A 12,536-nucleotide genomic window follows, 5' to 3' on the forward strand; every position below is an offset into this window, starting at 1 on the left:
GGTGTATTGCAGTATAAACAAACATCTAATTATGTATATCTATTTGACATATATTTGACAAAATAACCTCGTCAAAATGTATTACGTGGATGGAATGACAGTTTTATAACCACATTCTACCACAAATATAGCCACGGTGGTCGTAGACAAGACAGTTTTATAACTAAACTCTCTGTTCTAAATCCTTTGTTCTCACAAGTGAATTAATTATAGCTTAGAAATTTAATTTCTGAAGGTGTCTGATTAGCGTGATCGTGTTCGCTGTATCATCAGTGATAATTTTTTTACCTGTACAGTTAACGCCTAGTTAGCGTTGTCAGACCACATCTTGAATTCCCACTTAACAGTGACATGTGAAATATTATAGATGTACGTATGTCACAATGGCACTTAAACCGTCATACTATCCACTATCATGTTTCTCTGTAGCTGACAGGTATTGACAACATTCTATTGTTTATTGCTGCTCCCTACTAGTAAATGAAATAACATGTCATATGGAGCATCTTTAATGTACTTCTGCTTTAAAGTACTATTCTCTTATCCCCAGAATACACGAATGTTCTGATTATAATGGCATTATCCATTAAATGACTAGGCACATTTTTGTTATTTCTAGACATATTGACTGTGACGGTAGTTAAGAGTACTGGTAATTTAAAGGCAATATCTGTTTGTTCATTTACATATCAGTCCTTTTAAGGGAATCATCGTGGAATCATAATATGTAGAATTTTGTATCAATGGACATCAGGGTGATATTACATTATTGTCAGTAATTAAGAAGAAAAGTATGTAGTCATTGATGGTAGTAGACTTTATGATAGTATGGTCTTTTTTTCGGTGATTTTGTTCTCTTCAAGGAAGGCGGACAATAAAATAAGAACATGTTTGTGAAATATATATTTACATATTGATATTGGTTACAATATCATTTCTGATGGGTAACGTGACTTTTAGGTGAATACAGATTATCCACCAAGAATCATAGAGATATGAGCAACCTAGGGTTTGATTGCCGCTATTTTCAAATTAATTTTTGGAATTAGTTTGTAATATTGCACTATTTTAACCATAGGTATCTTGACGATGTTCTTTCTTTTAATAATAAAAATTGCCATGCCAATTTTATAAATTGTATAAATTGTACGAGATTTTCCAATAAAAGTAGCTTACCATGATTTATCTTCCAACGTTCGTTGCAGCCTGAAGCAGCCATATACTCATTGTGATGGTATTATATTCTCCGGTAACTTTATATTTCCAGATGGCAGTATTCCCGCATTCCTCATGTACATGCTTTATACATCTTATTTCAGTAATGGATAGAGGTTTGTTAATATCACGATTTCCTAAATGATGGATAATGATCTTTTTAAGTGGACATCTTGGCCCCAGTTTGATACTTGGCCGCATGTTTCATGTTTTTTTTTAACATTCTGTATACCGTCTTATTTTCGTTACCGACAATCATGCAGTTATATTTATGTTATTTAAACATTAAACTATCTTCCTATGGCATCTATGGTCTATATAGATGTCAGAGCTTTGCAGACAATCGTCATAATGCGCATAAACGGTGATCAGTTGACGTCACCACGTCAACATTAGTGACGTCATTATGGTCACGTTTTGGGTGTCAGTTATACCGTCATATACTTCAATTTGCCTTTGGGTAGTTTATATAGTAGAAGTGACAAGGAAATGTAAATATAAGAGACTCTAACCGACAATCGTGCAGTTATATTTCGTTTATACAAATATTCGCGAAAAAATGGAATTCGAGTTCAAAATTCAAATAAATCATGTCTCCGAAATTAATGCGGTTTAGAGTATTTTTCAGGTACCCGATGGTAATTTGATCATGTCTATATAAGGCTAATTAAGTTCACGAGAATGTCGTTTGGGTAACGTTGTGTAATCAGGATTTCGGCATTCCACTTGGAGGATGTTACGTCAGAGCTGCCAGAAACGTGTATTTTTTTTGTTGTTACCCAACGTTTCTTCACAGAATTGGTACTTTTCTTCTCGATTCTTTTCAGGAGTGTCAGCACAAATGCATAACTATTTGTCTGACATGAATTCTAAAGGGTTGTATTGCCCTGAGATTAATGAGTTTAATATTATGATTGAGTGATCATATTTGTATTGAAAGTAAATAACCGTTATTACAGAGTATATGTATATGTATGCCATATTGCTAGTGCTTTAACTACCAATGCATTTTTTTGATAAACGTGTTTTCCCTGACAATCATATTAGTGTAATAACTGCCGTCTTACCCTTCGTTTGTTATTTTAATTCTTTTGATTTATTTTGTATTTTCATACCCAAATAACATAAATTTTCAATTAAGGAAAATTATTATTCATGAGTGTTAACAATCATATAAATTCCAACAGAACAGTTTTTGTATGTATATGCATTTAAGGAATTTTGACTTGTGAACTAAAATATATGAAGCGTTTTGATTAAATGCTGGGTACTTTTAACATTTTACTATATGCGGTTCAGATAAATAAGGGTAACATATTTATACAATTGGTGTCATGTTAAACTAGCCAGCGCATGGCTACGTAAATGACGCGTATTTTCGTATGAAAATATTTTATGGGAAATTACAGTATTTCTTATTTAATGATTTTGTCTTAATTTCGATCTTACATACTAAAACATTTCTTTCACAACATTGTATGAAATAAAAATAAAGCATTAGAAATTGAATGGAAAGGATTGCGCAATAGATAAATTGCGTTTTATATAAACATTTTGTTTATCTTGATTAGATGAAATAAATTGTTTGCGTTACAGTGTTATTTTAATAAAACTGAGACGAAACAAGAGTACATAATTATATTTTATTAAGTTTATACAATATAAATATGATTCGTATGAAAACTAGAATGAGAACCCATTGACCAGTAGATCTCTGATAAACAGCGTTAATACTACTGATATGTAGAGTAAGTAATGATAAACTGGGACAGTCGGTTACAAATCACAGGATGGAGACCTCAACACACACAGATACACTGGACATACTGTATATCATTTATAATGTTCTGTTCTCAGTGAGGCAATGTTCTTAGACGGCTGAGTAATGATTCGAGCACTCCTATTGTCCGCGACACTGTCGATGTGGAAATGGTAGGCGTAAATGTGTGGAAAGCTTGCGAATTCATGATCGGTGATCGCACTGATGATTGGCTCTGACCTGAAGTTGGCGACTGGAAAAGTTTGAAAACAAGACTTGACAATTCCGCTGGAGACTGTGAAGCCGGTGAGTGGAATGCTCTATTTTGGTGCCGTGTTGGGGCATGGAGAACAGTTTGTACAACCCGAGGCCTTTCTCCAAATGCCATTGTTTGTTCGGCAATCATCTGTCTATTTGGTCCGACATTATTTGATGGGTTAACGGTTGATTGTTTTGAAGTAGCGAACGGTGTTGCTACGATAGCGTTGACCCTTTTGATTTCATTCGTTTTAAGCCGATCCGAAAGTGCTTCAAGCACAGATGTAATCATTTTTGGTGCCTCTTTAATTTTTTTAACCGCCTTTCCAGCTCGATATATAGCTCGGATATCCTTCAGTGGGGCTACGTACTTAATCCTTGGTTTTTTAGGCACGGGTGAATTCAACGGCGAGTGTAATGGGAAATTCATGGGTGAATTTAATACATCTGCGACAATTTTAGCACTGGTTTGATAGTCCGGGACGACAATGAAGTCCTTATCGGTGCCCTGTCCGGTAACACAGTATTCTCTATCCGCATCCCACATCAAGACGCTTCTACGTTTCCATGCGGGATTGTTACATTCCCATGGCTGTGCGGCCTGAGCCGGCGAAGGACTATAATGGGCACGGACAGACACATGCTTGGTGTAGGCGTCACTGTTCATTAGAGGGTAACGGCTGTCGAACGGAAACTTGGCCAGGATCTTAGCTGGGTCCTGAAGAGGGTTGGTGATGGACGAATCGTATGGGTATTTCTCCGGGGACTGCATGTTTTGACGGATATCCTCCCACAACTTATCTATGTAACATTGGGCGAAAAAGTAGATAGGGTCGGAGGGAGCGGTAAGCAGTCCTGACATGGTGCCGCCGACCCAAGCCTGTACTCCATTGTGGTACTCCTCCAAGGCAATATTGGTCGTGTACACCAGTTCGTGGTTAGTCTTCCTGCTCATTAACGAATCCACGTTTTCTCGAGCTATTAAGGACCCGGCCTGTCCTATACTTCGAGATATAGGAGTACCGTCTGGTTCAGTGAAATTCATAAATTTTCCAATCTTGACAGTTCCATCGCCGTTCCCAAAATAATACTTCGTCCACAGAATCGACTTGGTTGGGTCTGTTATATGGAAGTCCAACGTGCAATCCCAGTAAGGAATGGGGACATGTAGATAAAACTCCAACCTGGAAGGAAACATTGACAACAACTAAGTTAATAATATTAAATGTGGGGACATGGCGATCACAGGTAAATACTTAACTAAACCAGGAAAGCCTGTCAGGACATTTCGTCAATAGTGAATCTAATAATAATAATAACATCCAATCGTGCTTGCTGATGACGATTTCGATTTTGAAATACCGGATACTTGTTTGTTTTTATTCATTCTTGTTCTTAAGTTATTTATTTTGAGTGAGGGAGGGTATTAGTAGTCTGTGATGGCAGTAGTCTGTTAATTTCAAGGTGTTAAGGAAGACAAAAGAATTATCAAAAACATTGAAATCATTGGAAGACGATGGATATTTACCATAACAAAACTACTTTGTGCCAGCCAAGGAAAGCAGGTCCGCCATTAGTTCCAGCAATACTCTCGTCCGAAAAGAAATCCACGATAGTCTTATAGAACTGTTGAATAAAATGGACAATTATTACTTTAAAGAATAGCAGAGTAGTGCAAAGCGCACTCACAATATAAAGTGACTATTTAGTTTAATTCGTGTATCAAATATATATCAATTATGGACCTTTGTTGAGGTCAATATTGTGTTATATTGCCCGAGTAGAATAAATAATGACCGAGGGCGTAGCTCGATGTCATTTTTTGAAATTTTACAAGGGCAATATAACACCATATGGACCGAAACAAAGGTCCTTAATTCTTATATTAGATATGAGAATTATTTTAAATGTTTGCTTCGTCCTAAGTAATATAGAAATGAATGGAGAATGTCTCGACTACATCTTTCCGAAGAACTCGACGTCGGGGTATTGTGACATCATAATCGCAATATCGACCTGAGTGACAATAGTAATATTGACTCGGTGTTTCTAAAAATTAAAACTAAAAATATCGCCCTCGCCTGACAGTGTATTAGCCAATGAGAGTGGCGGAAAATCGGAGCATATCTAATACATTTAAATATATGTACATCTACATGTATATAGCTGTTTGGAAATAGCTATTAATTATATAAAACATTTCACGCTGTTTTTATTCAAAATTTGAACTATCCGTACTCTTCTTTCCTAAAACAATTAAAGATAAATATCTTGAACGGCCATCCTTAAATACATACGTGTTTGATAATGAAACTGATTTAACTGCTTACAACCTGAAGATTTCGATAAACTCGTATTACAAGCGGGAGGTGGGTAATCAAATGGTTGTGATAACCTTTGCTCATTACTCATTAGAAATTATACATAGTTAGAGATACGGACATTCACAGGCTCAAAGCATGCATAACTGACGGGTTCAAGAGAAATGTTGCTTATTTCTTTTGTATACTTGTTTAATTCTTAGGAAAATAGCATATTTAGTAAAAGTATAATGCCAAAAAACAAAGCAAAACAAGCTTACTCACCCCATTTTCCCGCAGTGAATTAAAGCGGTCTCTAAGAAGATTCCATTCCGGAGGTGAAAGCATTCTGATTTCCCTACGGGGCTGGGCCTCGTTAGAAACTTGCCTCTTCAACCTCCAGTGTCCAGTTTTCATCTGCCGTAAAACAGCGTTAAACTGATTCACCTTCTCCTGCTTCATTTTCGGTGCCATCTTTTTGATACCGCCATTCCCTAAACAGTCGATGAGCGAGATGATATTCTGTTGCTCCTGTTCTTTGCTCACCTTTCCCAGAGACAGGCCCTTGTCTCCACATGTAAACTGGTACTTTTCATGGGTGGCCACCTGGAGGTCGGACAGCCGGTCAAAGGTCACGACAGACCAAATATGGGCAATGCATAGCATGGCACAGAATACCACGGACCTCATGCCTACAGCCTAAAACGAGAAAGGGAAACTACAGTCAACCTATTTACCATTGATCTCTATGTTAATGTGGGTGATTTAAAGATCACCATTGCATTACATGGAATATCCATGTGTATTTAAAAAATGAAAGGTTGTCTTGTTAAGTTTTTGTGAAAGGTGTACAGAAAGCCTTTATTATGAAGTCGGATACAAATGTGAATGCATCAATGCCCTATTGATATCTAAAATTGGTCAAGATTTTAGAGGCAGAGGAAAATAGAAATACCCATTGAAAAATTACTGACCAAAGGTCAAAATCCTGACAAGTTTTCTATGTTGGTTCAAACTTGCGATGCACTGGTATAAATTCAAACTACGTTGTCAGAAAGATAATGGTTTGATTGAAGTAACATATTGAAAATATCACACATATTTTGCAGAAATAGGTAAGCTCACAAGAGTTTTAATAAAAGTGCTAAATGATCAAGATTATTAATTATAGTAAATTGTATTATACATAAAATGTATGTATATAAGCATTCAAATTATATAGAAAAAATCTAATTACTAGTGCCTGTTTTGCTGATATTAACACTTTAAAAATTTGCATAATCAACTTTTTATCAAATCAGTCTAGCTAATTGGCATATATCTATCAAAATTATAATTGATTGATATACAATTTTGATCAATTTCTTTTACACATTATCAATCAGTGCTGTTTTTTTATAGTTAACAAGCGTTATCGTATCTTAACGACGTGTTTAGAAATGAACTATTGAGTAAAACAGTTCTGGTAAAACAGATTTATCAAAGTGTTCAAATATCATCTTATTATTTTTTTCTTCATGATTTATTCCAGAAGTAAAATTCACGGATAATAAATTGATTGGAAATTTCTATTACAGTATAGATATAGATATCATTTCGTGGAATGTTAAAGAAAATGATGCTCCGGAGCCATTGTTACAAATCAAAGAAATAATTCAAACAGTGTGGACAAAATCGATGAATGTGATGTATAAATATAACAGTTAACCTTACGCTATCATATTACTGTACATGCTTTTGCATAATTATATCTGTGAGAACAGTACGACTTTATCATTATAACATATAACTGTAGATTTACCAGTATAATATTTGTCTGACATTACTCACCATATTTGTTCCGTGATCCTAACCTTGTCTGGCAGATACGAGATCTGTTGGAGTTTTGTATTAATCTTCAACCATTTAAACAATTCAGATAGATTACAATAAATACGATAAAAGAGGCTCCGCCTTCCATTACAGCCACGCCTTTCTTCGTATAATTTTAGACATATACAGTATATGGACCTGTCCCGCCCACTCAGCACGTGTCACTTAGATGTGGGCTGATTAATCGTTTTCAATTACTGTATAATTTCCTTGGATGTGCAAATAAATCAATTAACGATTGGAATATTATTGATATGGTGCATAAACTTAATTGATGTACTGTCATATTTAATGCAATTTCTACATCATCATCTGATTGATATCAATGCAGCTATTGTTAATTTAATTTAAAAAAGAGTACATATGATAGAACCAGTATTAGGCCTTAATTTTTCAGGCCGAAAAATATTAACTCTGATCCACATCAATTTCACATCAATAAATACTCTCATACTTGCCATTCATCGAAACATAACTTTTTATAATCATGTACACGATGTGCTCCACCTATGACGTCATCAATGAGGATTTTCCTCTTCTCGCCAAATTTTGCTAGAAATTCATCATCTTTAGGTTAGAAAAGGCTTGAAATGGATTTGGCCGTCACCTTGGAGCAACTTTACATTTTGCATGGATATGCGTAACTACACGATACATAACGTGTGAAAATCTCTTTCTGCTCCACGAAGGCGGCCACATTCATTTTTAGAGAAAACCACTCAAAAAGTATGCTTTTCAAGGATTTTTGTGAAAAATGGCGTGAAACTGCATGTTGATGACGTCATAGTGAACATAATTGGCATATGCGGGATATTTTCGGGATATAATGTGTTAGCAAATGTATTCAACTGTTATATGGCAAAATACGTTGTTCTTTACCGGAGAATTAATTTTGCGGCCATATTCGAGTCTTAACGTACCTTCTTCTTTTAGCTGGGAAAGGCACACTCTTTTATATTACAATAATTCATACGAGAATTTGAAAAAAAAAAAATAAACCAATGTTCCCCAAAAGCCATAAACATCGTCAGTGCAGATATGTTTTCCAGTCATATCATGGGATGTGGAAAGATGTGAGCCCAAGTAAATATTACAAAGACGAAGAAAGCGATTCAGTAATGCATTTCGTTTGTAAGCATTAAGGGCGTGTGTTGATTGAGGCGTCTGCGCGAGGACATACTTGTATCAGGTATGATACGTATTACTTGTAAATACAACAATAGATCTCTGAAAAAAAGTAACTTCGGATATAACAATATCAAATGAATGAAATGTATGGTTTCATGAACGTCACTAAAACGTTTAAGAAATCCAATCTGATTTTGATATATGATGTGGTGGTGTCTAGGGTAATGTTTAATTCATAAGGTGATGGAGATGTATAACGTGACCAGCTGACATGGGGTTGTCGATTTCCATTTCGACTGTGAGGTCGTAAGAATATATTATATACATGACAAGGAGATTTTTAATTGTTTTTTCTAACACCTGTTGATTAATGAATTACATCAAGAAAATGACGGAACTTAGATTTAGTCTGCACTTTTGATTAGATTGCACTAGTGAACGGCAAGAGTGTCATACACCAGGAACTTCATTTATCAACATTCATTTTAACTAATATTGTGTAGCATTATAACAAAATATTAATTAATATTGTGTATAATAATAGCCAAATATTAACATCGTGTGGATAATAGCAAAATATTAATTAATGGCGTGTAGAATTATAACAAAATATTGATTAACATCGTGTAGAACTATAGCAAAATAATAATTAACACCACTTGGAAAAATAGCAGAATAGGCTCATCATTTATCTATACATTCTAGGTATACGAGATAGGATGGAATTGTTGACTTTTAACACAAGTAAAATAGAATATGTTTAGTTTTCAGTCTTTCTCAAGAGATTCCATTTAGATATGAGCACAATTTAAATTCTCCCATTGGTATGTAATGGGAATAAAAACCACACACTTAAGGTATCAATAACAGATTTTACTGCTGAATAAACTAACAACCCTGTTTTAGGGGTTGTCTTTTTAATTTCTAATTTCGGTAGCTGCATTGAGATAAGTGCATTTGTATATATTGTTTACTTTGTATTTGTATATATACTTTGATGAAGCTATAAAAATGATAAAGAATCCTTAAAATTAAACTAATATTTCAAAATGTGTTGTTTTTATCGGATTATAATAAGCAAGGTAGGGAAAGAAAATGCACTATATAAAGCTGACAATGCAAGTTAAAAGCTATCCTGTTTTCAGATATTTTTTCTTTTCTTTTTTTTTGTAAATTTGTTTGCAGTTGCCTTTCGTGATATCTGTTATCGTTTCTAAGGAAGTGATCGTCATTTGTATTTAAGGCCACCTAGTAACCAGTACTAGGTGGGTATAAAATGAACGGGCTACATGGTCGATCTAGTTTTCATTTCAATGTCATTATTGAGTTGTAATGCGGAAATTTGGGGGTTTTATGAAGCCTTAGATATAGAAAAGGTTCATTTTAATTTTTGTCAAAAAAATACTATGGGTAAAAAAGAGCACTTGTAAGAATTTAATATATTGTGAACTCTGAAGATTGCCATTGTCAACATTAAGAAAATTACGTATGATTAAGTACTGACTTAAGATTCGTAAGTCAAATAACTGTGTATTAAGAGTTTGCTACGAAGATAGAATACGATCTAATGACAATTGGATTTTAAACATACGGAAGTAAATAAATTAGGATTAACATATTTCTGGAATAATTCGACAGTAGATGATAAAATTATTGAGAATAAATTTTACGATGTTTATAGACAAGAACTAATTTCAAATATACAAACGATATCGAAAGGGTTTCTTTATAGACATTTTACAGATAAATGCACTCTTCAATTAACGAAATCAATTAATAATTCACATAAGAAGAATATTGCACGTATAAGACTTAGTTCACATAACTTGAATATTGAACAAGGGAGGTATAGAAATCGTTAGAGAATTCGAAGATTGTGTGAGGTCGGTAATGCTAATGACATTGAAGATGAATTTCACTTTATACTTATATGCAATTGCTACTCTGATTTAAGAAAAAAATATATCTAATCATATTATTATAGATGTCCTAGTGTGTTTAAGTTGGTACTTTTATTATCGACCCAGAATATAGGGGAATTAAACAGGTTAAGAAAATATATAGATTTGGCTTTTAAAGCTACGAGATAATTTAATTTCTAATTTAAGTTAATTAATATTGCAAGGTTTTGAAATGTGCATTATAAGTTATTGATATTATGTCTTATGAAATGGTATATATACATAATTAATCATACAATGTACCTGTTTTGTTATGCAAAATGTAGTTACAATGTATATGTTTCTCCAGCACTGTCTGCATTGTTATATTGTATATGTTTATGTCAACTCTCCAATGTGTTAAGAACAAGGAAATAAAATAATCTGAATCTGAAGGCCATTTATACGGAGTCCAACATTGGTAACTGCATGTATGTGGTCGTTCACGTAAATGACCGTCACTTCCCTAGCAACTACCATCAATATATTAATATCTTAAGGCGTCTGCAATCTATTAATTTTATCTCAACACATGATTTTATGAAGTTGCATTTTCTGCTTTAATAACTTATTTCACGTCAGGGAGGTTTTCTATATAAATTGCTAGATTCTGAATTGTATAAGTTATATCCTGTATCTTTAGCTTTTCAAAAATCAACATCAACAGGTAGGCGTGGGTAGACCTAAGAGAGTTTCCTGAGGCGTCGGTCCCAAAGACAGCGCTGTCATTAATCGACACGTGAACAACGATATCAGTCCAAGCATAACGTGTAAACATAGAGGAAATATTAAAATTTGATGGACATATGTTTATCGTAAATGTCACGTTCCTATTTAACTTACATATTTATGAATATCACTTAATCCTTCACATGAAAGCGGAGACGGAACCGCTATTTAATCTTTGTTTCATATGCATATTGCTGTGTGTTGTAGTACGCAATTTAGTTCACTTTTGTTATAAATTAATTATTTGATAATAGTTTTATTTTCTTTCCTTAAAATTCAATACAGATGATTGATATGATTTAAAGTAATACACCATGCTATACAGTCGATTAATTGTTTAATATTTAATGGTAATTCGCCATACATGAACATGGTAATGAATTTTAAAATGTGAAATGTTATGACAACAGTGAACTTCTGGTATCCCTTTTTAACATGAACATACTTTCTCTAGTTTTAGAAAACAGTAGCGATCTGATCCAAATGAATAATCGGTTAAACAGCATTTTTGAGGCTAAACTGTTTTTTTTTTTTTGTTTTGATGCTAGAAATCTGACATCCTGTGGGACCGACTGATTGTGTCGGACAAGACATTGTGTCAGTAAAGTCGGTGTCGCGATTACTGACGACAAATGAAGCAACATAGAGTCTTGTATGGACCTGGTAATTACAATTTATTTCAGAATAAACAAAAGGCAAAATTAGTTAAAATGCAGAGTACGGAATACGAAAGTAATAAAATGAGAAGAGAAAGAGAAAAAATATGCAATTCAATAATTCCTTATGATCTTGTAATAGATGCATTGTGTTTTACATGACAAACCTATATAAAGGCCGAATCCAAGCATGATTTTCGAAAACCCCCAACTATAACAGGGAGTATAATGTTTGTATCAAATTGCTGTGGCATCAAACAACAGAGGCATAGAGACAACATATAAGAACTGAAATGAAACTATATCAAGCTTTATAGCTATACATATACACCGTATTTCTGCTTTATCCTAATAGATATCACCCTAAAACTGCCATCAGAATCCGAATGTCAATAATACATTAACAAATAGTGTCATACTATTGTTTCCCTGCAGAGCATACTTTCCAAATAAGGTTGATTAAACTCTATATCTCCTGTTTGTGATGCATAGTTTAGTGAGTTCTATTTTATGTCGCCTTTTCAAAATAATGGTAGTGAACCTCTTATTCATTTTAAAGTGCTATCTCAGTGAACCATACTACCAAAAGCATCAATCAGCAAACACACCCATTATACTGACATCTGATTTATCACTACCACTTGTAAAGATTATTGTGGGACGATGAAGGTGAAAGACT

At 34.0% G+C, this 12,536-nt stretch overlaps 1 protein-coding gene across 1 annotated transcript; it reads right to left on the reverse strand.

Moving 5' to 3' along the window:
* Positions 1-2,844: 2,844 nt before the first annotated feature.
* Positions 2,845-7,448, reverse strand: LOC138316014 (uncharacterized). The gene is made up of 4 exons (XM_069257490.1): positions 7,363-7,448; positions 5,818-6,231; positions 4,761-4,858; positions 2,845-4,416 (listed from the first exon to the last, which is right to left on the reverse strand). Exons 1-4 carry the CDS (start codon positions 7,363-7,365, stop codon positions 3,069-3,071), a joined length of 1,863 nt encoding a protein of 620 aa, XP_069113591.1. The 5' UTR covers positions 7,366-7,448; the 3' UTR covers positions 2,845-3,068.
* Between the last annotated feature and the right edge of the window lie 5,088 nt (positions 7,449-12,536).

Source organism: Argopecten irradians, chromosome 2 (assembly GCF_041381155.1).
Source record: "Argopecten irradians isolate NY chromosome 2, Ai_NY, whole genome shotgun sequence".
In the NCBI taxonomy this organism is placed as follows: domain Eukaryota; kingdom Metazoa; phylum Mollusca; class Bivalvia; order Pectinida; family Pectinidae; genus Argopecten; species Argopecten irradians.

Coding starts and splice junctions, on each gene's coding strand:
- LOC138316014 (XM_069257490.1), bottom strand. Junction 4,859..5,817: donor ATTCACTGCGGGAAAATGGG/GTGAGTAAGCTT, acceptor TTTATTCAACAG/TTCTATAAGACTATCGTGGA. Junction 4,417..4,760: donor CACAAAGTAGTTTTGTTATG/GTAAATATCCAT, acceptor GTTTCCTTCCAG/GTTGGAGTTTTATCTACATG.